This window comes from Trachypithecus francoisi, unplaced genomic scaffold (genome assembly GCF_009764315.1).
Source record: "Trachypithecus francoisi isolate TF-2019V2 unplaced genomic scaffold, Tfra_2.0 Lachesis_group6, whole genome shotgun sequence".
Lineage (NCBI taxonomy): Eukaryota > Metazoa > Chordata > Mammalia > Primates > Cercopithecidae > Trachypithecus > Trachypithecus francoisi.
In genome coordinates, this window is record NW_022681471.1 from 1840951 (window position 1) to 1868408 (window position 27458).

The 27458-nt window shown below is 40.6% G+C and overlaps 1 protein-coding gene across 1 annotated transcript in view; it reads right to left on the reverse strand.

The window, feature by feature from the left end:
- The window catches only part of AFF2 (AF4/FMR2 family member 2), a 504395-nt gene that overhangs the window by 11657 nt on the left and 465280 nt on the right, over positions 1-27458 (reverse strand). The window contains exons 10-18 of the mRNA XM_033200831.1: positions 25100-26110; positions 23269-23390; positions 18802-19018; positions 14722-15011; positions 14097-14160; positions 10232-10368; positions 5832-5903; positions 5382-5475; positions 3061-3113 (exon numbers count right to left, since the gene is read on the reverse strand). Coding sequence (XP_033056722.1) covers positions 3061-3113; positions 5382-5475; positions 5832-5903; positions 10232-10368; positions 14097-14160; positions 14722-15011; positions 18802-19018; positions 23269-23390; positions 25100-26110 — 2060 coding nt within the window. The remainder of the gene's footprint in view (positions 1-3060; positions 3114-5381; positions 5476-5831; positions 5904-10231; positions 10369-14096; positions 14161-14721; positions 15012-18801; positions 19019-23268; positions 23391-25099; positions 26111-27458) is intronic.

Below are 27458 nucleotides of genomic sequence, written 5' to 3' on the forward strand. Positions count from 1 at the left end.
AAGGAGAAAAGCATATATAGCATGAGGATAGGGGGTATATCTACAAAAGGCTTGGCAGAGTGTCTCACACAAGGTAGGAACTCAATACATACTTGGGGAATGATAGGATGGATGGCTACTTATTGCAAAAGAGCAAAGAGTCTAATAGAGGAGCAAAATACATTCTTTTCTGGAAATCTAGGGTAAGTGCCAAAACTGTGGTGCTAACCAAGTGCTGTGGGAATTCTAGAGGCAGGATCATTATCCCTTCTAACTTAAATAGGTAACAATTACAACAATAATCATGGCAACAGTAGCTGCAGCAGCCATCACTTGTTGCACAGTCTCTATGTGCCAAGCACAGTTCAGGGCCTCACCAATATTCTGTCTAAGCCTCACCATAACTCTGCAGGGAAAGTTCTGCTGCCACTGTTTCTGGCCTCAGAGAAGTTCAGCTCCATCCTGAGGGCCACAGAGCCTAAAGAGCTGAAAAGCCAGGATCTAATAGCAGGTCCATTTTCCTCCAAAGCCCATTCTCTTCATTCTCTTTCCATTCCACCAGATCACTTCAAAGTACTGCCATCCATGTTTGCCCGGCTTCTTTCTTTTTATTATCTCTCTGTGACATTCGAAATTGTTGCTCAGCCTTTTTAGACTCTGCACAATGTGGATTCCAGAACCCTGTATCAAGAGTCAGCAAATCTGGCCCATCTTGTGTTTCTGTATAGCCTGTGAGCTCCGAATAGTTTGCAAAAGATGAACATTTGCAATCAATTTGTTAAGAGGGGATACTAACTTTGAACCCCAATTAAGCAAAATGTTATGAAAAAAATTTACATTCTTCGTTCTTCTTACCAATAGACTTGTATTTCAAAAATTATACATAATTGGTATTATATTTTGAATCTTATCAGTAACAATTTTGTGAAAATTTGTGTTCTCTCATATTTTTCTACATAGTAGCCTTGGTTTCACCTCTTGGCACAAAGCCCAAAATATATAGTGTCTGATGCTTTAAATAAAAACTTTCCTGGCCCCTGCTGTAAACTCAGCAGATTTTTCTGCTTCTTCCAATTGCTTCTTTGCACTTCCTTTCCCCAGCTTCCATGGAAGCAGTTCCTGAATGTCTGTTCTCAACCCTCTGCTCATCTCTCCATATAATTTCCTGCAGAGCCCTTAACCACCTCTGGGCAACTGACTTCCCCAGTTGCTAGCCAGCCTAGGAGGGTTTGAAGTCAGAGGGTGCTGCTCCTGGAAGGTGCTGTGAGAGTCCTCCATTGGGGACACCACCCTCATTCACAGGGAAACAAGGCCATAATCTTGCTTGCAGACAAGAAGCCCTTCCTAGTTATGCAGGGAGGCCCAAGCTCCTTCTCCTAGGCTTCCATAGCACCTTGTTCATACCTGTCACCTCCTTGCACCGGACTGTGTGCTTCTGGAGTACAGGGACCATATCAAATTCAGCTTTCTATCCCCAGCCCATCGTGCTGCAGATGCATGCAAAGCATTTGCTGAATGAATGAGACATAACCCCTGAGTGACTGTTTTGAGTTGCCTCACTCAAAAGCTCTGTGACCTACCAAAGGGAATGTGCTTTGTTCGTGCAAAATCTGCTTAAAAATCATTTCAGGAGGCTTTTCATGCAACTTCACAAGCTTAGGTTGTGTTTGAGTTCTTTCATTTCAGAATTAAAACAACAACAAGAACAACAACAACAATAAAAACAAACAAACAAACCGCATTTTTTCCCAGTGATCCTTTTATAGCTGCTTACCTGCCCTTGCCCTTACTTTACTCTGTGCTCAGAGAAAACAGTTTTCTTTGGGCCTTTCTCTGGTTGTTTTTATTTTCTGAACTCATTTTTTCTCTTAAGAGACAAGCACTCTTTCCCTTTTGTTCGTCAATATAAGAGTAAGACCCAATTCAACATTTTAAACAGTGCTTCCTTTCAATGAAGTAATTGAGTTAATGTGTAGTTTTCAATGGATCTGTTCCCTTGTACTGAATGTTTTTATGATTTCAAAGTAGAGTTCATTGTCCCATTGCTTTTGGAGTGTGTTTTCTAGATATTTATAAAGTGGCAGTAGAGACTGTTTTATTTTTGAAGAAATTATTTTGATCAGAGATGCAGGAATTTTGAAATGATGAAAAACTGAAAAAGCAGCTTGGAGTTATAAAAGTCTATGTCCACAGTCATCTAGTTTCTCTTCCCATCACTGAGGGGTGTGGGCTTGGGCTGGTGAGGGGTGTTTGGGAATCAGAGGAGAAACTGATGCTCAGGCAAGTCAGCTAACTTCACGGCTGACACAGAACTGGGATTCAAACTCATTCTCTATAAGAGACATCTCTTCAGTGGGCCTTCGAGGGCATTGGGTCCAACCCCTTCATTTTAGCGATAAAGAACAAGCCCAGATAGAGGAAGGGGCCCTCTTAGCTTACCCTGTAAGCCAAGGGCAGCTTCAGCACCAGGTCAATGGTTTTTGGGCCCCTACTCCACTGCTGCTAAGACTGAGCTGTCCCAAGCAGATAGAACTCTAAATAAGGCCTCAGGCACAGGTGAGTTCCCTGAGTCTCTGATCAGCATTATAGTGGATGCTTTTCTATCTTAGGTTAGGGCATTTTAGTATTAATATAAAAATTATCATGAAGGCTTGGATAATTGGCTGACCAAGTGCCTTCACATTTTCAGCACTATTATGCCTTTGGTTTTATTAAACAGCACTTACTATATATCAATGAATATTTCATTGGTCTTTCATTATTGAATGAATCATTGAAAAATCACCACAGTGGAGTTAACTTTATCCTGCCTCCCTAAAATGGCATGGGGCTTGCCATCTTATTAGCAGATATTTTTATGGCTATAATTTGGCTTAAAGATCAAATAGTTAAATAACTCTGAACCACATCTTTTTAAACTTTTCTGTCTTGCCATTAGCCGAAGCCTGACTAGAATTTTGTATGCACAAAAATGACTGTAGTTCTAGAATTGACCTTCACTCCTGACTTGTCACTGCAAAATATTTGGGGTCTGTTGAATCACTCATCTTCATGAAAAAGCAATTTTCACAAAATACTTACTTTCCATTGCCTACCCATGGAGATGGGATCTGTGCGACTTTTGAAGCATTTTGCTAAAAGAGAGAGAGAAAGGGAAATAAGGACATCTATTTTGTGTTTTATTAATTCAGAAACAGATGGAAGTGTGATTTAGAGTACATTAATATTGATTGCAGCATTTCGGGATGCAGAGCTGGGATGTATGTGCACGTCAGCACACCACGACGCACACTCGATGAAAATAGCTGGTTAGGATAATTAGTGGGCTCCAATCAGGACCATGAAAGTCACTTGATGAAAGATCTTATACACTAAAAGGCCCAGTGAAATCAGACTCGGTTCTCCAAGAAGTGGTTTAATTATCCTCATCTGAAATTTATTCTGCAAAACAAGCTCTTCAGAGTACAAGTAAGCTTTTCACCTTTAGCTCCAGTTGGAAACTTTTTCCCTGGGATGCAGAGTGAGCTGTCATTTCTAATAATCCAAGAATGTGTCAAAGCCAAGCAGTATTTTCATTTGTTTGTTTTCAGGAATCACCTTGATTTGCTATATTACATGGAAACCCTCATGGCTAAAGAGCTTCCCTATTTAACAAAGTGACTGGTCCAGGGCTGCATTGCAATCGAATACTAAACATGCCTTTGTTCCTCTGATGGAACTGGGCTGGTTTAAAGGATGGGCTTCCTTGTATTTTCAAGACCACACACTTGTGGATCAGAGGGAAAACTGACATTCAGCATTACCACTACAGGACAAGTACTAGGCTCATTGTAATGGCCTAGCCAGGTGGAGGGTCAAGCAACACAGATGGCCACAACTCTTGTGGCACTGTGCCTGACTCAGACCTGCTCTCAGAAGTTATATCCCCAGTGATGCTCATCTTCTGCCTCTTTGCTGCCAGCCCAGCCCCCTTTACAAAAGGAGGGTCAGGGAAAAAGTCAGCATTTTCGGGAGTCCAATGAGAACGGAACACTTCTTTGGAACTTTGTAGACCCACACGTAAGGTGCATTCTGCAGACTCCAGTTTTTAATCTCAAGAAAGCTCAACACACTCCTACATGAATGAATTATTTAATATTTGTTTGGAGTTTTGCAATACCCTGTAAACTATATAGGGCAGGCCAAAGAGGGCAAATATTACATCAGTAGGTCTCAAAGTGTGATCACAAGAACAGCAGCAGCAGCATCACCAGGGAACTGATTAGCAATACAAATTCTTGGGCCATGCCTCAGACCTACAGAATCAGACACTTGGGGACTGGGGCACAACACTCTTGTTTCAAAAGCCCTCTGGGGGATTCTGATGCCCACTGAAGTTCAAGAAAGAACTTTCTAAAGCAGAAGTTAAGAGTGTAGACATATGAAGAGAAGAGGGCCTGTTGTACATGACTCCCTTTTACCCACATGAATACTAGCCTTATGGCATTATGGCCACACCACATAATAGCTGGGGAACTTGCTCCTTTTCCCAACTGTGCCACAGCGTCTTCATAAAGCTGTGCACTTCCACTCACTGTATGTTTCATGTAAGGCCATAATTTCGCTCATTTCAAACAACTACTTTGGTATGATTTAGCCAAGAAGTCTCAGGTACTTGGCAAAAAAAGAAAAAATCATGTCCTTTTCTTTTTAGACCTGCCCAACAGAAGGAGCATTGAGTCTCCCCAACTCTAAATCATGACTAGTGTTGGAGGGTACAGTGATCAGGCCTAGTATGAAGCTGCTGTTTGCAATTTTTACCTGGACTCATTCTCAAATTTTGGCTTTGCATTTTGAGATTGCCTATCTTTATTGTGCTTGCAAGTTAAAAGCCCCAGTTCCCTACAATATGGCTTTGTTTGTTTGTTTTGGTAACCAAAGCAATCAGTTGTTTTTAATTACAGCTACTGCACTCCAAGACTCCCCATGGCCAAAGGCTTTCCAGGGGTGTGGACGTGCACATAGAGCCAGGGTGGCCACAGTGACATCTCTCACTTCTGAGAGATTCCTGGGCTGACCTATCATTTAACAAAAGACTGGCCATACCTACAGCCACAAGTTGTGCCCACCTCACAGAGCAGCAAAAAGGTGACATACTCCTCACTGCAACTAGGAGGTTGCCAAGGGTCATTTGGTGAGTCTGGAAAAAAGTCAGGGGATTGCACTATCGTGCCTTCTCTCCCTGGAATCAAATCAGACATAAACTCCTTGCTGAGCCCTTAAGGAGGGGTAGGACGGCCATGGCCAGCAGGGAGGAGAGAGGTTAAGCCTTTGGCAGCATTTGACATTCAATAACATGCATGTCATGTCTTATTAGTGATTTTATCATCATGTACCTATAAATTATACAAAATAAGGATTACCTTAAAATATTCCATCAGTGATCTGGAGTACTTCATAGCATGGTCCTTCTTCAGCTTAAACATTCTCAAATAGAGGAGTGATAAACATCGGTAGCTGTGGTGATAAGGAAAGGCTTCTGTTAATGCCAGTGCTTAGTGAAACTTATAAACTGTTAAGAAGAATGCTGATTCACAGTTTGCAGTTACTCTCCTATGGTTAGATTGAGAAACATAAGTAAATAAAGAGATTCTAAAGAGGGAAGGGGCAAGCATTAAAATTCCATTTTGATAAGGGTATAAATTAGGAGAGTAAATGTTTAGTCAGCGACTGAAGAAATCCATTAGTTATCCTTTAATAGTTTAATGGAAAACAAGAGTAATGATCTGGGGTAAGCAGCTTAAGTTGATCTGGAGTTTTCAAATCCTTCTATGACATTTCAGCAATTTCCTTGTGGCCTCCATGGGACTCACCATAGTACTGCTAGCTTTTTGTCCCCATCCGAAGCCAAGGGACTTGCAAAGTTCTTCAGCCTCATTGCATACCTTTGGAGAGAAAGAAAAAGCTAAAGTGGAATCTGTATTACCCTTCAGAAATGCCCAAAATCATTGGTATTCTGATTGCCTGAATGAGTTATTCCCACATTTGCTCTGGGCAGGAGGACTGAGTAGTGCATGTGGGCAAAAGCATGCTTCCCCGAAAACACACACAAAATCGGGATCAAAACGTCATAAGAGGACTCGTGAAATACAGAGTTCAACTCTGAAGAAGGCAGTGAAATCATGAGCCTTAAGACAATGCTATGGAATTACTGTGAGTTTGTGTGTGTGTGCGTGTGTGTGTCTAAATGCTGGTAAAATACTGTTTCTAGGCACACTGTAGCTAAACAACATGATTGGTTTTCAATGAGAGCTGGACAAGAATGTCAGTTTCAGTTCAGTTTATGACAGATTAGGTAAATAATATACAACTATGTCTGACATGAGCATAGGAAGACCTCAATCACACAGTTAAAAGGTCTTTTCTAATGGCTCAGGTTTTGAATATATTCCTATTGAAAGTGTTTTTTTTTTTTTTTAATGAAGGTCGATTTCACAGCATTTTAAGGTCTAAGCACCCTTAATTTATGATGCTTGTATATTTTGTCTTTCTATTCTCCTTAATGTTACTGTTCTGCACTGGGGTGATAAAAGGTTGAGTAGTTCCTTTTTTTTTTTTTCTTCTAGTCAAGTACATTCCATTCAGGGCATTTAGACTCTTGAAAATCAATTCATTGCATAAAATCATTGTCTGAGCTTTAATGCAATTTCACAGGTATTTGTGGTAGAATAAGTAATGGAGTTCAGTGTGGCAGAAGGAAGTTGAAAGTTCTCATTTATAAGAAGGCGATGGAAAGCCTGCAGGGCCACTGAGCTGGCATGCCTGACTCCTCACTTTCAGCAGCCTTCCCCCACAGAACACTGGGGAGCCTAGGCTCACCCCCTGAGACTTGGCCTCCTCAGCATTCTAGCCGCCTTGCTCTCCTGGTTATTGCTCTAGTTGTGTTGAGTGAACATTTTCCAAGAAAGGCACTTGTACATTTAATGTGGGTCCCTTCTTTTGTTGCAATATTAAGCAAAGGAATTTTTTATTATGTAATAAATCTAGCTTTCTTTGACAGGTGGATCACTGAAATGTCAAGTCATTGTGATGCCCCACTTGTTGTCACAAACACATTTCTATTGCAGATTCCCAGAGCTCAGAGCAACTATAATTACTTGAATGAAGAAAATGGGGCTCTCTCTCTTTAGCCAGCATACTGTCGGGGAGAGAGTAATAAAAATTTCTTCAACATAATATTGCAGTACTAAAAACTATGTTCATATTACACTCACCCTCTAATTGCAACCACATTTGAAGTGACTTGATAGTGGAGTTTCAATTGCTTAAATGGACCAGAAGACCTAGTTGCTTTAACTCATTTTATTCCCAACTGAAATTCCTCTCATTAAAAAATATTATACACACATGTAATTTACAGAAAGTATTAAAAAAGTAAAAAATAGAGAAGACATAAATGGGTACATGCAAAAATGGTGAAGTTGGAAACAAAACAAAACAAAACAAAACAAAACAAAACTAGTTGAATCTGAATGAAGTCTTTGGAGCGTATCAATGTCAACATTCAGGCTGTGATACTGTAATATAGTAAGCAAGATGTTCCCATTGGGGCAGACTGGGTGAAGGGTACATAGGAACTCTCTGTATTAGTTCTTACAACTGCATGTGCATCTACAATTACCTCAAAATAAAGTTTAAAAACACTGACTTTAAAGTGAATGCTTGTAAATTCTCCACTGACTTTCAGGTTTCATTGAAATAAACTTCTACGGGAAGTAAAATAGCATATAATAAAACATAAATCATGCTTTTTCCCTAAATACTTTTTTCAAATAATTAAAAGAAATTACTTAATGATTCACATCGCACTTTTACCACAAAATGAAATTTGTATTTTACTTTCATATTTTAAAGACAGCATGTGTTTTCTTAAAAGAAAATAAGAAAGAAGAATACGCAGAGAGGGAAAACACCCATAATCTCACTCACTTATTACAGCTATGATTTCATTTCCTTTCCAGTTTGGTTCAGATGCATATACAAACTTTTCATGATCATAATTATAGTGTGCATGTTATTCTGCAGCTTGATTTTATTTTAACATCATATTATAAATGTATTTTGTGTGGCTGCATAGTATCTGTCATTGTTGTATTTCAATCGCTACAAAGTATTCTGTTGAGTGTCCTACTATGTAATTACTTTTCTATTATTATTTGGTGTGCTTCCAGTTGTGTGCTATTATATATAATGTCAAATTGAACATCCTACCGATTACTTGTTCTAGTCTTTACAATTGTTTTCTTCAGGAGAGAAAACTCAGATTTCCACAGTTAAAGTACTGGATCAAAAGATATGAATACTCATTTGTATGGCTTTTCCTACACAATGCCAAATTGCCCTCAATTTACAATAATCAGTTTCCATTCCCACCAGCTGCATAGGAGAGGTCTAGTTCACTGCTAGGCCTTCTTTTGCTGTAGTTTTTAATGCTAGATATTAACATTGTTACGTTTTCTTGTTAATTTAAAAAGTGCCTTTTTAAATTTACATTTTTGAATGAATAGAGAGCATGAATTGTCCCTGTGTTTGTTCACTAATGTTTCCCTTCAGTTTTGAATCCTTATAATTTTTGCCAGTATGTTCATCTTGTGTATCTTTGAAAATCACAGGTAGTTTTTACTAGACACTGAGCAATCAATTTCTTCTTGAAAGCTACAGAATGGTGGTGGTGCCTTTCACAGTATATAAAGTAAGTCAAGGAGAAGTACTTGACACTTTTCTCGGTGCCTACATTTCAGAGCAGTGCAAAGAGAAAGAAGGCTGATTGGCTCAGCAGGCAAGGCTAGAGCTGCCCTTATAATCACCCTACTTTTTTTTTTTTTTTTTTTTTGAGACGGAGTGTCGCTCTGCCGCCCAGGCTGGAGTGCAGTGGCCGGATCTCAGCTCACTGCAAGCTCCGCCTCCCGGGTTCACGCCATTCTCCTGCCTCAGCCTCCCGAGTAGCTGGGACTACAGGCGCCGCCACCTCGCCCGGCTAGTTTTTTGTATTTTTAGTAGAGACGGGGTTTCACCGTGTTAGCCAGGATGGTCTCGATCTCCTGACCTCGTGATCCGCCCATCTCGGCCTCCCAAAGTGCTGGGATTACAGGCTTGAGCCACCGCGCCCGGCCATAATCACCCTACTTTTGTGGCTCTAACTAAACTTCTGATTCTATGTCAGCAGAGTTGCTTTTTTTTTTTTTTTTTTAATTCTTTTTATCTTTTGGAATGTGTCACTGGGAAAATAAATATACACACTAAATCTGTCCAATGTTTGTCTGAAGATTTAGGTACAAATATCCTCAGATTTGTAACAGTTAACGCAGATACAAGCAAGATAGTATAAACCAGTCCTGGCATGATTGATTAATCAAGCCAGATGGAACTGGACATAAGGACTTTTCAGGTAAAAAACTGCTTACTCAATCAATCAAAAGTGATTATTTAGTCCATCTACTGAACGATGGTGCTTATTCACTATTCAGGGGTGGATTAAATTATTGTATAAATATCTGCAAATCACTGGATAACACCAGAATGGATTATTTCTTCTTCTACCTCTTCTTCCTCTCCTTCTATGAATTTTTTGATAACCCAGAATTTCTACACCACCAAGACCAACAGCCAGAAAATTTCATTTAAAATATAAATGAAACCAATAATGTGTGCAGTTAATATCCCCTCTCCTATTCTCATCCTCTCATCTGTACCGCCAGCCCCTACTACCACCTCATCTATTTCCCTAATTCCAGACGCATAGAAAGTCTACTCCACACCTGCAGCCTTAAACACCAACTCCGAGTTGGAACAGTGCCCCCTCCCTTTTTAATAACCAAGATAAAAATTCTTAGAAAACATGGTTTGTAATAGAAATCCTGAGAGCACCATTTTTTTTGAATTATAAAACTGCACCTTTGAAAAGACAAGTCAATGCTAAATGGTAAAATGATGATACTTATTTCTACCCACTACATTTCCATTTTAATGTTATGAATATTGAAAATTATAACACTCACATTATAACTTCTGGAGGAGATAATTTATAAAATCAATGTCCATCAATTATAAATTTTCCATGATATTAATAAAATAGCAAGAACTAATTATGATGACTTCTAAGAGGATGGCTTGGACAAGTTATTAATAAGTGGAAATGATAAATTTTTAAAAACATAGCTTCTAATTCTAGCTGAAATGAGTGTAGGAAGATGATTGCAGAAAGGCCATTCACCTGAGGAGCTCCACAGTCTCAGAGTACATGGTGTACGGGGACTTTGCTTCCAGAGGGTCGCGTTCCATGGCATTGCCACATTCAGTGAAGGACAGGGCAGCATCAGCATAATTCACAGCTTTGCCAAATTTCTCGAACTGAAACAGGAAGATGACTCGTCAAGATGATACTCTCTGTTTTCTCCTTCATATAAAAGAGTGGTTTGAAACGGGGGTAGTTTTGCCCCCTTGCCACAGGGAACATTTGGCAATGTCTGGAGACACTTTCAGTTGTCACTCCTGGGGAGAGGGGGCATCTGGTGAACAGGGACCAGGAACGCTTATAAACTTCTGCAATGCCCAAAACAGCTCCCACAATAGAGAATGAACTGGCCCAAAATGTCAGCAGTGCCCAGGCTAAGAAACCCTGATACAGAAGACAATGTATGAATTGGTCTTAACAATGAAGTTACCAGCTTAAGGTTCTATCGTCATGACACCAAGGCTAGCTGAGAAGAGAAAAATGCAGGCAGGGTGTCATATGTAGTTCCTGGCATTGTTGTTGCTGTTATTATTGTCTTTTTGCTGGACCTGATCCAAATCATTGCCTCAACTAGTTTCTATTCATGAAATTTACTAAACTATCCCATCATTGTAGTGTCCTATAGACAGTACTTGCAACTAAGGGCTGCTTTTTATAAGTCTCATGGACAATGAACACATACATTTTTGCTTTAGAACTCTTTGTGAGCACATCAACTTTACTCTCAGGAGAAGATTAACAAATTGATGCTATTGTCATGAAAAATGGGAAGCTGTAGTATGACTGTTGACAATAATCACATCACTTTCATTGTAAATGATAGTTTGAAATAGTGTGTCAAAAAGCCAAAAAATATAGTACTACTAAATATTTTAGTTTAGTAAAATTTTATTGCAAAGGTTTTAGCTCTGATAATGGTCATGATTAAACTGACTTAGACATACTGATTTCTTTTTTATGTGTAATGAATATTATATATGACACTTTTATAGTGAGTATTTTATAACAGGATTTAACATTTTCAATTTTTGATAGCAGGATGTAAGAATTCCACTAATATGGTATTTTATGTAAAAGAAGGAATATAATGCAGATTTAGCTATTTTAATTTTCTTGTATACCTTTTATCAAAATATTTTCTATGCAACTGTGAAAGTTTCAATTCTCAAAATGGCAGAGTAGCTGTCTCTAGCAAAGGATTAAGTACAACCATAAAATGATTAGTTACAGGTCCTGCAGAATCTCTTATTGTAAATGACTTTTTACAATAAATGTTCTTCAGCTTTTATGAGCTGCAGGAATTCTGTGGTTTTCTTTCTGTAAGTTACTGTGGAGAAATACCGGTTTCAATAAAATTCAAGCTGATTTCGTGAAAACTTGTATACATATATGCAAACCAGGTCCTTTATCTTTTGCCTTACAAGATAATTTCCTTACGTCATCTGGCTTCACTGGCTCTCCCATTTGGAAATTGTTCTTAGATCCTGATTTCTGAAAGTGACTTTTCATTCATAACCCAATAGCTGGAGAGATCTGTAAAGATCACCTAGCCTAAAGCCCTTCTTCCCTAGGAGTAGCTGATGTCCAGACAGAAAATTACATGACCATAGTGCCAATTAATAGCCAAGTTATGCCCCACCCCTGGGACTGTTTCCCCATCCATAAAATGAGTGGCTTAAACTATAAGGGTGCTTCCCAGGCTAATATACACATAAGCCTAGCAAAAATATCATTCCTCTAAGTGTTCCTCAACCTTTTTTTTCAATATCACCCCCCCACCACCAAGAAATTTTTAAGATACCATCAGCCTTCTTTATCTGTGGGTTCTGCATCCATGGATTTAACCAATCTTAAATCAAAAATATTCAGAAAAAAATGAATGGCTCCATTTGCACTGAACATATACAGACTTTTTCTTGTCATCATTCCCTAAACAACTCATTATAACAACTCTTAACATAGCATTGCATTGTATTAGATACTATAAGTAATCTAGAGATGATTTAATGTATATTAGAGGATGTGAACAGGTTATATGCAAATTGCCATTTTATATCAGAGACTTGAGCATCTGAGGATTTTGGTGTCCGAAGGGGTCCTGGAACCAATCCTCTATAGATACAGAGGGATCACTGTATTTTTTCACGTACCCCCAATGAAATTTTAATACAAAAAATATACTTATTCTCTCTTTATGCCCTGTGGCCTCTTGGAGGGTCACACCCCATTGCAATAACTAAAACTTTTTCACCCCATCTCCAAAACCAATTTTTGCCCCCATAGGGGCAGTGTCTCCCCAATTGGGAATGCATACTCTAAATGGATTAGACCAAATGTGATCCCTTGAAAGACATATATGTAAACACAACCTTGGAATGTAGTGTTATTAGTTCATAATTATATGTATATATGTCTATGGCACTGATTTTTCTCAGTTCCTCAAACATTTCATTTACATGGTCTCCTGTGTACATCCCAGTCTTCATCAGCTCATGTAACAGCTTGTCAAAGGAACATGTGTATGCTCCCAAACCCCAATTTTGACAGATGGCAAACCCTAGGAGCACCTGAGTGCTCTGTAGTGCCATAGAATTGAGGACATTTAGAGAAAACCTTTGGTCTTTGAGGCAGCAGCATTGCCATCCAGTGCCTTTCAAATCTCTCATCACCGATACAATGGTCACAGGTACAGTTGTCCTGGCATCTCCAATGGAGTTAGCACCCAGCCTGCCTTGTCATTTTTGTCTGCAGGAGCAGGGGAAAATTGTTTCTAGGGAACAATTTACACCACAGAAAGGTTACCTGCAGACACTAAGCAATTTGTACCACAGCAGGGAAATGACAGAAAGTAGGGAAAAGGCAGATGTAAGGACCATGGACAGTTGATGTTGGCCACATATTAGTCATGGTATTTCATCACAGCATCCCCAATATAAAACACTACTGGGAAAACTAAGTCCTAGCGGGACACAATGCAATGTTTGAGGATGCTATTTTTTAACCCAATGGGGTTTAGTCAAAGTGAGAAGCCTGAATTTAGGGCCTTCCCTGGGACAGTGGTTCTCAAATATCTGCACTTGGGAATCTTCTGGGGAGCTTTAATACTCATTCCTGGGTCCCAGTCCCAGAAATTCTTATTTCATTGGTCTGGGATATGGGGTAGGCATCAGAGTTATTCTAAAGCTTCCCATGTGATGTGTGGTTGAGACCCACTGTTAGGAGCCTCAACCAAATCAAACAACTCAAAATGTTGAGCTTATCACTGATCTAGGTGGCTAAAACCTTTGGAGGCAGCTGGGTAAAGTATCTTGAGAAATTCAGATGACAGCATTTCTTTTCTCTGCTTGGGGCCCCAGCCTAACTGTGGGGCTCACTCTGAAAACATGTCATCAAATGCAGCAAGGAGCTGAGTTTTTCCTCAGGCCTAGTTTTCCCAAAGCCAATTTTTGAGGCCATTTAGACAGCTCTAAACAACTCTCACATTCTCACATGACTTCTGGCTTACTGGACCCAAAAAGCGCATCATTTCCAGGGAAGTTTCATAAGTCATTTCAAATTCACTTGAAAGATAATGACTATGGTATATGCCATTGAGCTTCTGAAGTTGGGGCAAGGGGAAGAACAGTGGGAAAACAAATGACATGATAACCAAGCCCTGAGAACTTTGGAAATTACAGAGCTAAGTAATTCACCAGCTCAAATCTCCCTGTGTCAGGGCAGCAATGTGTTGACAGGCAGGTGTGGGCTGTGCTACTGAAAATTTGTTTGGAAAAGTGCTTTCTTTGTTTGCTTTTGAAACATAAATCCTTAATGGGAACAAAGCAATGAGAAAAAGGGAACCTACCAGTGCATCAGCTTTGTGCTTCAGCTTCTTAGCTTCTTGCATGTAATAATCAGCATTGTGGACCCTAAATAAACAAAACAAGCTCTTTCAGAAACCAATGCTTCATCTTTTCATTAAAAGACTGAATCATCAAACCTTTTCTGCTATAAATTTATTCCCATATAATGCCTTGAAAAAGGCAGACTAATGCTGTCATTCATATCATAACCAACCTTGAAATAATACTGTAAATGAAATCTGAAGTACATAATGGCCCATTAGGATAAATAACCACATCCTCCAACCCCAACCATTACAGTTGTCCAAACAGATCAAACAAAACCTGGCTATAAATCTGTGTATTGGTTATATGTGAGGACATGGATAGGAAAGGACAAAACAACCTGCCTTTGCACCTGCCTTTGGAACAGTAACAATGCTGCATAATTAAAATGGTACAAAAACATTTCTTGGTGGGGACAGAGTGGTGAGTGTGTATGCAGCAGGTGGGGTGTACTTTTAAGGGTATAGGATTTGATGCTGAGGTCTTATTTGGGGTGACACATGCATAGCACTAAAAAAGCCACGCTACCCCCATCCCCCATTCACTACTCCAAACTGTCCATGATAATCTGGAACAACATACGAGTCATCAAAAGTGAGCTTGGGTCTCCGGACATTAGTGCTGCTGCTGGATAGAAGGGGCAGAGCCGCCCAGGATGTCATCTCCAGGTGACTGCTATCCATGAGGCCAGTAGTGATGGTAGAGGTGATGGTGGAAATGGTAGTGGTAGTAGTTGTGGTGGTGGCCGTGGCGGTGGCAGTAGCTGTAACAGTGGTGGTGACAATGGCAGTAGCAGTGACAGTAGCAGTGGCAATAGCAGTATTGGTGACAGTGACGGTGGCAGAGGATGCCTTTTTTGGAGTGTCTCCATCCTGGGAAAAAGGAGTACAAATAGTTTCCATTAGGTCCAGCTTTTTAAAACATCTTGTCATAAATGCTTTGAATGTCAAGCACGTTAAGAAAGAAGGCAAAAAAAGAAAAGAAACAGAAAAAGAAAACAATGCACACAGCTTGAGGATAAATAGGTGACCCTGGATATTTTATGAACACCATGAATCACCAGCTTTTATTCTATGATGACACCAAACATCAAGCTAATCGGGTGCTGCGATTACATAGTTCCACCATCCCATTAAGACAGCCACGGCAAAGGTCTAAATCCAGTGGTAAATGTGAGGGAGAAGGGAAGGAAGAATATAGAGAGGAGAGAGGAGGAGGGAGGGAGAAAGGAAGAGATGCATGGACGAAGAGAGGGAGAGATAGAGATATTAAATAAATCCCTTGACCCTGATGTGGGTATTTTTGATAAGGGAGCCAACCCAGAAGCTTTCTCTAGGGTAAGTAACGTCCTCAGGTCACTCTGCAAAATACCGGATACAGTCCAGCAAAATACCAGGAAATTGTACTCTAATCATCCCTGCCCTGGCTGAACTGAGGTTGAATCAGCCCTTTTGTTCATGTGAGGCGCTTGATTGGTTTCTAGCTAAATGAAATGTGAGTTTGTCTCTATTTTGTTTTGAAATCTTGGGATGGTGAAGCCTCATTTCTACCAGGTCCAAAATCAAATGGGTAAAATACTTACAAGGGCTTTGCTTTGAACTGTCATTGCTATAGAGAGGATGGGGAAAGGAGGTGGTAAGATTTGTAATTATGTGACAGTGTGGTATCACAAGACCACCTTCTGTGTTCAAGTGGCCGACTCTGCCCTCCCGCCCCCAGCAACTGTAGGACTCTCCTGACTGTTCTCTCTCTGACCATACTTCCCACGGTGCCTCCTCTTCCTTCTGCTCTTCTGAATTGGTATCTCTCTAAGGTTGGTGTTCCCCAAAGTTCACTCTGCAGATCTCTTCTTTCTTGATATGATCTGTCAATCTTGTGTGTTGTTGGCACAGATTCAACAATAAGTAGGTAACACCCAAATGGAAACCTCAATCTTACCCAATCTCCAAAGCTCCAGCCTACAGTGACCATCTTAGGACAATTCCACCAACATGGCCATTAGCACCTCAATTTTTGGCAAACCAAATCACTAATCAAACCAGTTTTCTGTTTCTGTTAATGGCAGGATGGTCTTCCCTGTTATCAAAGCTGAATTTCTCAATGTCAATAGAGCTTCCAAACTGAGTTTGGCAGTTACACAGGGAACTGCAGTAGTATCTGGGCTAGGGGCACTGAAACTGGCAAGGTAGAGACTCCCCACCTTTCCTTTCACCTGAGCTGCTCTGCTTTAATCAGCTTTATATATTGAAGTTCTGTAAATTATTTCATTTTGAACAATGATAATGCTCCTAAAACTCTTTTTGAAAACCACTGCTCTGTTTCATCTTTAATTAACAGTTAATTGCAGTTAATTACTCCTATTAATTGTACCTCTCCAATATCTCTCGAATTTGTCCCTTTCTCCCTCAAAGCCTCAAAATGCAGGCCCTCACGGCTTCTCACTGAGACTAACAAAGAGTCTCCTGTCTGGACTCCCAGCCCTTGAGCTAGCTTCTGCCTCCACCCTCATTCTGCTATCTGCTAGCTTGCGCTTCCTGAACAAATTTCCTAGCATTTCCCTGCCCTGCACTCAAATACAAACTCAAGGTTGAAGCTCCTTTGCTGGCATTCAAGGCCCTACCTGATTTGGCTGCAGCTTTCTGTGCAATCAGTGACTGTTCCCTTCCATGAACCTTAGTTTCAACCGAACTGAACATGCCCTTGCTTTTTTCACTTTCCTGATTTGAGACATGTGAAGTTTTGGATTTCAAAAAGCCTTCCATTCATTTCTCTTTTTTTTTTTTTTTTTTACCACCTTGTGATAATTTATTCAACTTATTATTTTCGTTGCATTTTGAAAATTTTTAAATTGTAAAATACACATATAATAAAATTTATCATCTTAACCATTCTTAAGTGTACAGTTCAGTCATGTTAAGTATATTCACACTGTTGTGCAACCAATCTCCAGAACTCTTTCCATTTTGCAAAACTGAAACTCTGTACCCATTAAACAGTATCTCCCCATTTACCCTTTGCCTTAGACCCTTGCAACCCCCATTCTACTTTCTGTCTCTATGAATTTAACTACTCTGGGGAACTCGCGTCAATGGAATCATATGGTCTTGGCCTGTGGTGTCTGGCTTATTTCACTTAGCATAATGTCTTCAAGGTTCATCCATGTTGTAGCATATGACAGGATTTCCCCCCTTTTCCATTTTTGTGGATAGACCACATCTTCTTCATCCACTTCCCTTCATTTTTAAACCCTACTCATCTATTAAGGACCAACTCAGGAAACGCCTCCTCCACCAGGAAAACTACCTTATGCCTACAGCCAGAAGTGCTTTAATCCTCCTTGGACCATTTAGAGACCTGTCTCTATCCCTGCCCTAAGACACCAATCACCAGCTATTTTACATTCTAGTCCTTTGAGCACATGTCTCATTGCTCACTTTAGACTGAGAGCTCTTTGAACACTGGAGCTATCTCTGATTTATGATACTGTCCCTCCACCCCACAGCCCAGTGCCGTCAGTGTTTGCTGAGTGCATGCATGCACATATGCACGGACACTTGCCATAGTCAACAGGGTTTATGTGGATCTTTTACAGTTGATCCTGGACCTTCTGAACATGAACTAATTATTACCACCCAGATCTCACTGATATAAATGTGCTGAGAACCTATGCATCTACAAATTGCTATGATGGATACGAAGAAAACAAATATTTTTCTCAACCTAAACATTTTAAAGGAAACAGAGCCGTAAAAAACTTGTAAGCCAGCTCCATGTCTCCACTGCCACAGTCAGATTGGCCTAGACCAAACAGTTAGGCCAGCCCAAGACAGTGTCATTTGTCTCTATGGCCAAGATGTGTGGCAAGAACCCTGGCATTTATGTCAGTCCTGGCACATCTGACTGGAAATGGCTGAATTCAGCCATGATCATGTAAGTTATATAGAAATGTTATCTCTCCGTACTTACTCACCCGTTGAGTCAATAAACAGGACTTCATGCCTAGATGGAATAGAGAAGACTCTGCGAGCACAAAATTGCAAACGTTTTTGGAGCTAGAAGAAGCTTTATAGATCATCTAGTCAAATCCACTCATGTTATTATCTCAGAGATGTTTCCTGATTGGCCCAGAGTCATAGAGCAAATTTGTTGCAGTGCTAGCACTATGCAAGTTGAGAGTTAAGTGTCTTAACTCACAGGGTAAGGCAAAAATTATACCACAAAGTCTCCCAGATTTCAAACCATTAATAGAAAGAAGGAATGGCCTAAGAAGAGGCACTGGTTGCTCACTGCTATCAGAGAAGCCTAATGATTTCCCTAAGAAGGATGATATATTTCTAGGAGCAATATTCATATATTTATCATGTTTACCCAGTAGATTTTAGCCCTTGTGGAAATGACTTTGCAGATTCTTTTAAGCATTATCGGTGTCATCATAACACCTGTAGCATTTATAATTCCTAATTATTTGTGACAATATACTAGGCACTATACGAAGAGAAATAATGGAGAGTTTGTGTGTTTGTATACACAGGCCTCTCATACTTTTTCACTGCGTCTTCCTCCCTTCCTCCTGTAACATCCCCAAATGATCAAGTTAGATGAGCTGGGTTAACTTGTTTCTATCTGACAGTTACAGTATTTCTTCCAAGATGCTTACATTACCGATATCCCTTTGAAAGTAGCACAGAATTTGCCTTCAGTTCTCTTAGGTTTGGTAGATGTGATTTGTCCAGTCACAGAGCTGCTTTTGTCTTGACTAAAGGGACCATTATTGCCACTGACATTTCTGCGGCGTGGAGGGTCCTCTGGCAGTGGGGAAAGTGGAGGAGGAAATAGTTTCTCTTCCTTTCTTCTATTTGCTCTCCTGGATGAAATATTTCTGTGGAAAACAAGAAGTGTAGGGTGTCATAAAGTCTTCTCTTTCTTTATTCTGATTTTCCCCATGATGCTAGTACTGTCAGCTGAAGTCATATTTTAATTGCTATCCCTCTACCTATGGTGAAGAGTATATATAAAAATGCATGTAGACATGGATATAGATATCTATATAAATACAGATATCTCTCTATATAAATATAGATATATGTATACATATGTATCCAAGAATAAATTCATGTCTTTGCAGCAGAACTCCATGACAAATGTAAATGTCTAATGGAGTGTGCTACAGTAGGATATTTTAAACTTTTCAAGCTTACTGTTAATTAGATTTTTATGGAAAATACAATGAAGACTTTAATCCCATCATTTTCCAGGATGGTTCCTATTTATTTTGCCCTAGGACTTAACTGCACAATCATGCAATAAATGGCACAATAAACAATCAGTGGAAGAATATCTTCTTAAGAAATATTATGCTTATGCATTACTTAGAAATAAATAATGCACTAAATAGTTTTGTGACATACAATGCAAATTGTATATACAGAATGTTCTACTCCAACGCCAAGCATAATGAGCCTCTGACCTTAAATTGTTATACTGAAGTACTGATGTACTCCACTTTACAAAACTCCATTTAAAAATATTATTTCGTCATATTCACATTAGACATCTGCAATTTTAAAAGTACTCCCGTGCTTTCAAACTGATTTATCTGCCCATTAAATGGGCACCATCAAATAGTCTGAGACTTCAAATAAAACAGTACAAGTGAAACCTTATGCTAGCTGCTTAACACGGTAATTGGGTCATGGGTTTTCATTTTAGTTACTGTCTTAGACAAATCAATGAAGATTACTTGAATTTTAATCTTTTCTTAGACAACTAATATTGCACTGTGCAGCTATTTACTTTTCATGATTATTGACTACAATTTTCAATAGCAAATTAAGTCAACAAGAATTTATGTTTTCCTCTTGGTCAATTTCAGTCAGTGTTTAGAAATATAGATTTACAGTATCTCAAAACAACAAATCAAAGATGAACAAGCATTCAAGTGGTCTGATTCCCTGAAATAGAAGTCAATGCAGACTCCTTGGCCCACTTCCACTGTGTTGCACAAATTTGCCAGTTGTAATATGTGTCATCTTCTCCATCTTTTGTTTCATAAATGTGGCCCTATGTTAATTTTTGTTGTGTAGTGAAACTGAAAAAACACAACTGTTTCTGTCATTACCTCAATTGATTAAAATTAATTAAAAATACTTTCCAATGGATTTTAAAAATTGCTTTGACATATATAACCATTTTAAAATACTAGTGATGCCTGATTAAAATGATGGTGAACATATGCATCAAGATTCTTGTCCATGAGGAAGCTCCACAAATAGCAGATCACATTAAGTGTAATAATTACAAAGGCACCAGGCCTTTGGGAATTTATATGTGTGGATGTCAAGTATGGCTGTGGCATCTACAGGAGGTGAATGGTGGCTCATTAGCTGTAACTACTCCCCAACTACTTGAGCTGCCTGAGAAGAAACTGGGGGCTGCAAGGGAAAGAGCTACTTCTGAGAGGCAGTTACTTTGCCATTCGCAACTACAGTCATTCAATGCCTGCCTGTCTGCCACTAAACCAACCAGCGGGGATTCATTGCATTCTGTACAGTGAGCGCCCGTGACCTGGCCCTTTTACATCTGCCTGGTCGTGATGTGGCACCATGGGGTCTTTAAAGACTTCTTTGGTGAAAGATACCCAGGGAGCATTTTCTAGAGACCACTCAGTCATTGTTACGACTTCCAACTACAAAAACAGCTTTTGCGTCTTTGGGTACCTCTTCCAATAGGCCAGAGGAGAACAGTAGAGAAAAGAAGAGCATCACCACCTGCACTCAATTCTTAGAGGGCCTGCTGAAGGTACCAGCTCTAAAAAAGAAGGGGAGGTCCAGGAGGGTCCTTCTGTTGAACTATGGAGAACTATAGCTGTCATAGTCTGGTGTGGAATCTTTGTTAGGTTTAGAATAGTCATTTAGACAAGTGAATGTTGTCTCCCATTTTGTTTGAAAGGTTAATAAGGTACAAAGAAGCAAAGCTTGAGGAGAGGATTCCCAGGAGGAGACCGCTAAGAGGTCAGTTATTGCTTTATTCTTCCTCAACTCCAGAAAGTTTTCCAGAGAAAACTCATCTGTTTGATGGGCATAAGAAACTGATTGAGGCTCTTTCTGAACGATAAATGCTACAAGGGAAACACTGCTTTCCTACCTACTAGAAAAGCAGAGACATTGTAAAGATAGTGAATTAAAGACACCATTTGGTGTAAGAAACATGGCTGTGCTACAGCCAAGCAGGCATAGGGCAGCAGGCATAGGCTGAAGTAAACAGCCTAGATGACTCAGTGGATTGGGGCACAAGCACACAGTCCCACGTCTTATATAATCATAGCCATGAAGACGTAACATAGAGAAGCTCACCACCTGGCTCTCAGCCACTATTGTTTGTGTAATGTGTAAATGTAACACTCACCCTGTGAAGGAGCTGCTGAATAAAGCTATGTCTCATTTACCTGCTGTCTTTTGAGTGTTCTTCCAGCTCCCTGCCCCATATCCACACACTCGCCTCAGACCTCAGCTGGGGCTGGACCCCAACCCTGAGCATGACATTTGGTAAGAAGCAACTCAAATGACTAGATCTTTATGTAATACTTGGTCATCTCTCTTTTATAAGATGGGGAAAGTGACAGGCCACTGGGTCACCTAGAGAATGTAGCAGTGGGGACTGAAGGTTGTGGCAAGACTGAAGGATGGCCCAAATTGGTCCAAGCCTGGAAACTGAGGAAGCAATGCCACCACAGCTATGCCATTTTAGTACTTCTTCCTTGCAAACAATGGAGGAGGGCTCTGGAATGACCATGACTGACCATCAGGGGAGCATGCCTCCTCACATGCCTGATCCACCCTGAGGTGAAGGGGTCAGCTTGCTCCACTGGAAGGGTTTCTAGTTCTGAGAACTTCAAGTATGTATGTGAAGGGATGTTTCAGAGCAAAGTTATATCAGAGAATACAGACGCACCTCACCAATAACTACTGATCCTCAGGGAGAGAGCAGCCCAGGACCCAAATCTCCTCATTAGTTAAACCAGATCTAGTGGTAATTGATCTTTTCTTTCCTTTCATCTCAAAACAACAAAGATCCAGACAAATGTAAGCTGATAACTTATTTCCAACATCTTATCTGTAGCAGATTGATGCCATATCACTGATGTTAAAGTGTAATCTGTGAAATCAATTGTTAGCAGCAGTTAGCCAGATTGCCTCTCTGCTCTGGGCTGCTAATAGGCTCCAAAACTGGGCTTTGATGGAAGTAATCTCTAACGTTGAATGAATTTATGGCAATAATTACTCAGACAGAATGGTTCAAGTAGCTGACATGATTGTTAGTTAAGTGATATTTATAAGACAGAAAAAACTTGGTCACAATGCTTGGCAGAAACAGAAGGCAGGACTTCTCTGGAGAAGACTCAAGCTGTTTGAGTGAGGAGGTGCCAGGAGGCCTCCTGATGGACACTGGAACCTTCCACACAAGAGAGAAGGAAAAAGGGGTGCCAGCTCCTTGCAATGACATGTTTGGGGGAGGCCAGAGAGATGAGCTGTCTGGGAGTGGCCCTCGTCCTGGGATGGTTCTGTGTCAGGAAAAGCCGGCATTTTATGTTTTCATTCCCTTGGCTTCTGTGGAATTCCGGACATAGCTACTGGTCCTCAAGATTCATATCAATGTTAAGTAATGACATCAAAGAGGAAGCAGCTGCCTCATTCTGTCAAGATCAAGGAGTTGCTTTTCCAGGGAAATTGGGTAATCACCATCAGAACTGAACGTTGGGTAGAAGCAAGTGATCTGGTGAAAGTGATAGGGCTTCTCTTGATGCTTCTTGTTAATTTATTTACTTCCTTTTACCCTTCACTGAGTGCTAAAAGTTCATTTTGACTAATTTTAGTGATAAATCTGAATTACAGTAAAGAAATGTTGCTAAAAGCTCATGGAGTCACCCCAATTCTGGCAGCCTATGTTCCACCCCTCATCACACCCTTGTTAGACCAGTGGCCAGGGACAGCTGTCAGGCCTTGACTGAGAGACTCCTGTTTTTTACCTTAAAGTATTCTGGGTCAAGATCCCCCAAACAGGTTCAATCAGGATTTCTTAGGAGTCTGAACAATCATACCAAGCCATCATACAGAGACAGGGCAAACTCACTCTCTAGTGTTGGGAGGCTTGTGGGGTGGGGCTGGTGAGATGCAAGGGGGGAGCAAGCAGATAGTTGTGGCCTCCTCCAGGCGCTGCTTCTTCTCAGGGATCTTCTCTGCAACTTCTGTTGGCTTTAACAAGGAAAAAATACACACAGCTTGAAATGCATGGCATCATTCAGATAACCATATTTTATACACTAAAAACATGAGCAAGATACATAGTTCGCTTTTATTTTAACTTCTAGATTAGGTAGGAGAGTTAAATGTGCACCTTTGATCAGACAGAAAAGCAATCAACCTGCCTAGCCTAGTCCTACCAAGAAGTTGGCATTTGGAAGAGTGGAACTGTGTGATCTGAACCTCTGTGTAAAGACTGAGTGGCATGGGAATCTCACGACAAAAGTAAAGAGAATCTATTAATACAAATTTTGGACACTTCTCCCATCAACAATGCCTCCACAAATGAGTGGTTTAGAAACTGATATTGTAACTTGAATGTAACATAAATCCTGTCCAAGCAGCATGGGGATCGTGGCTGACATATAAAGGTTGCTTACACAATGAGCACCATGCAAGGAAATGAACCACGTTCAAAGCACACCTTTGGACTTTTGCATGTGCTGTTTTGAAGGTACATTGTCAGCTGTGGTTGTACTGTCATCATCACTAAGTGTGGAGAATCAGTGGTAGGGCAAAGGCCTTTGACTTCTTGGTCCCTATTTTGTAATATAGGTTGAGTAGCCATTATCCAGAATAGTTGGGACCAGAAGTGTTTCAGATTTTGAATATTTTTGAATTTTGGAATATTTGCATTAAACTTACCAGTTGAGCATCTCAAATTCAAAAATCCAAAATCGGAAAATGCTGCAGTGAACATTTATTTCTCCTGAATGTCTTGTCAGTGCTCAAAATGTTTCAGATTTGGAGCATTTTGGATTTTGGATTTTCAGATTTGGGATGCTCAAACTGTAATCTCATTAGGTATGTCGGTATGCAACTCAGAGAGAATACCCTCTGTTTTGGAACTTATAAAGTCAATCTGAATGATGACTGCAATCATTCTTGCAGCATCCTAGTCAGTAGGATGGCCTGGCCACAGTGGGGGCTGCAGCTCAATGAGGAATCTTAAGTCTTTCCTGGAAAGGGACAGAATAAATGAAGAAAGGACTGAGAACCTCCTTTCTAGCCACTGTGACAGCACTGGGACAGAAATAAGATTACCTGAATATCATCATGAGATAACATCACTCTAAAAAAAATCCTACCCTGAGATGTGGAGATACAACAGAATGAGCGTATTGGATACCAAACCATTTCTCTAGATGTAGTTCAAATGAAAAGGGCCACTCTGGATTTCACCTTATGAGTATTCTTTATAGCCTTGGAATTCAGCTCTAACCTCCTGCAGGTAAGATTTTCCCAAGTCAAGCCTACCACATAGGTCAGTGATCCCAGCAGGCTGGGCAGAACATGTGGTTGGTAGGACCCAGGAGGCTCAGAGTATAACTGGGCTGTGGAGATGCTAATGTTTGTCCAGAGAAATGAAGAAGCCCCAGAAGATGCATTTGGACATTGAGGGCACTTGTGTATTTTTCTTTCCTATGCATCATAAGTCCTCATATGCCATAATGGACACTCTTGCCACTGGCTACAGATCATTCCTAGTTTTTCCTCTCTGGTCATGTCAAATACTGCATTTCCCACAGAAAGCATCATCACCTTTACCAAAATCTGCAATGCACTGCCATTGGCTTCCTTGAAAATGAGGCTCAAGATCAAGTTAGACAACAAACAAACACTGCTCATAAGCACTTGGCAGGCCACTTTGGACAGCTTACCTTGTGCTTACGCTTGCCCTTAGGGGCTGGTTTCTCCACAGCTGTGACAGCTGTCTGACGCTTGGGTTTTGTGGCATTCTCCTTGTGGTCTGGCTTGGCAGGTGCTGCATGGAGTGAGTTGTGGCCAGGTACTCTAGAGAGTAAGTCAAGGTCAATCTTCACCCACAGGTTTTTCAGGTTCTCATGATCTCGCAGAGGGGACAGTATTTCAGTTTGCATGACAGGAATGGGTGAAAATGTTGGCTCTTCATTACTGATGGATAAGTTGTTGTTGCTGCCACTGCTACTCATTAAGGTGCTGAGGGTCAGACTGGCACCACAGATTTCCTTGGATTTGGCAGTATTACCTCCAGAAATAATGCATGGAGGCAGGACTTTGATTTGCAGGGTCTCTTCCTGATCTGTGTTGGAGTCAGATGTAGATGAATCTGTTTCAATGAATTCCCGAGATTTTGGCACAATCTTGCCAGGCCCTCGGTACTTCTTCTTCTCGGTGGCCAAGGGGATGTTAGGTCTTGGTTCTTTCCTAGGGGCTGGTTTGTGGGCAGTGGCTTTGCTGCGGCCTCTTGGTGGGTCAGGAAGCTCCACGCTTTCTTTTTCTTTGGGAGTGCTGCTGGTAATGTTTGGTTTGGGCCAGGTAAACTCGTCAATGCTGGTGTTCTTCTCAACCTTTTTGGGCTGTTTTTTCCCAATTGTCCTTTGAGCCACTGTCTCACTACTTGTTGACAACTTATGCTTCAAAGCCTTTGTTTCTGGAATTTTCTGAGTGGGCCGTGGACGGACTTTCTCCCTAATGAGGCTGAGGAGAGGCCTTTCTTTGGGTTCAGCTGGGACCTGACTGGCATTCGTCTTCACTTTCATCTGGACTTCCATTGGTTGGATGATTGGAGGAGGCAGAGAAATAGTCTCCATGGGTGTTTCATTTTGGCTACAAATAAAAGACTTGTTCTGGGATGTCACTTTGTTAAGCCATTTATCCAGTTGCCACTTGTTGGTTGAGGGTGGTTCAGGCTGCAGATTGAGAAACAGCAGCAAGAATGATTTTCACACTTGGGAAGGATTCAAGAGAACCCTCAGTACAGAGACTACAACTAAAAGCTTTGGATGTCAAGTGACTGTTCACACATATACAAATACACACACTCATACACACACACCTGCACACACCCACTATCCATAATATTCAAATGACCTAAATAGCCAGATACAAACCAGCTGCAGTCTAGTTATTTAAACTCATTTCTACTCCTTCTCTGAAAATATTCTCTGCTTTGGTCAGAAAGAAAAGAATTATTCATAGACAGATGTTCCAGTGGGTTGGCAGGGATGCCCATGAGGGAAACCTGTTTCCAAAATCCTTTGTGGGAATCATCAGTCAACCTCTCACCAGGAGGCAGAGGTAATAGTCTCCGATCCTGAAAGGAACGTAAGTGCACCTCAGGTACAATTCAAAAGGAAACGCTTTCCAGCTGCCAGAGTGCCAGTGCTTTCTATGTGATGCTATCATTCCCTGCAAACAGATTAGGCCTTTTGTATTTTTACTGAAGGACAAAAAGAGTTTACTTCCAAAAAATAGAAACCACTGAGCTTTCCTTGGTGTATGGGCAATAACCAATTTATAGGGACATGCATGCAGACATTAGCATCCACTAACCATGGCAATGATGTGTACTATTCGGGTCCTTGATTCCTAACTCTGAGTTCTGCCAGCTGAAAAAAGAGTCATCATTTTTATTACAAGAGCTCTTCTTTTGAAAGCCATCAGCTGAGGCTTATGGTACCAGCCAATAGAGGGTGACAGAATTAAAAATACTTGAGTAGTTGTGATAGCAACCTGCACAAGACAATGGCAGGCAAGGGTTGAGGAAGTTGTATCGGCTGCCACTGCGGGCAGCGGAGTTCTCAGGTTGAGAACATCAGCTCTGGATACACATAGACTGGGGTTTTCAGTCCTGGCTCTACCACTGTCTATCTGTGAGATCTGGGAAAGTTCCTGTTAACCTCCTAGAACTTTATTCTCTCATCTACAAAACAAAGATAATAATAAGTACTGTGTAAGGTTGTCATGAGGATGATATGAGACAATGCAAGTCAAGAGCTCAGCACAGTATCTGGCACATGCATGGTCCATGTTCAACAGGTCTTTCTATTGTTAATAGCAGTAATATTATTATTGTCTCCAATTTTTCTTTTCTGATTATTGAAAAACAAGTGTATGGAGAGCTGGGGGTTGAGGGTGGAATTTACTTGCTGTAACCAAATGCAGGCTCAGGGAAATTGAGTAGCTATCCTGGACTCAGAGAGGATGTGAAGCAAATTCTTTCATTTCAAAATTATTATTTTAGTATTTCATGGAGCT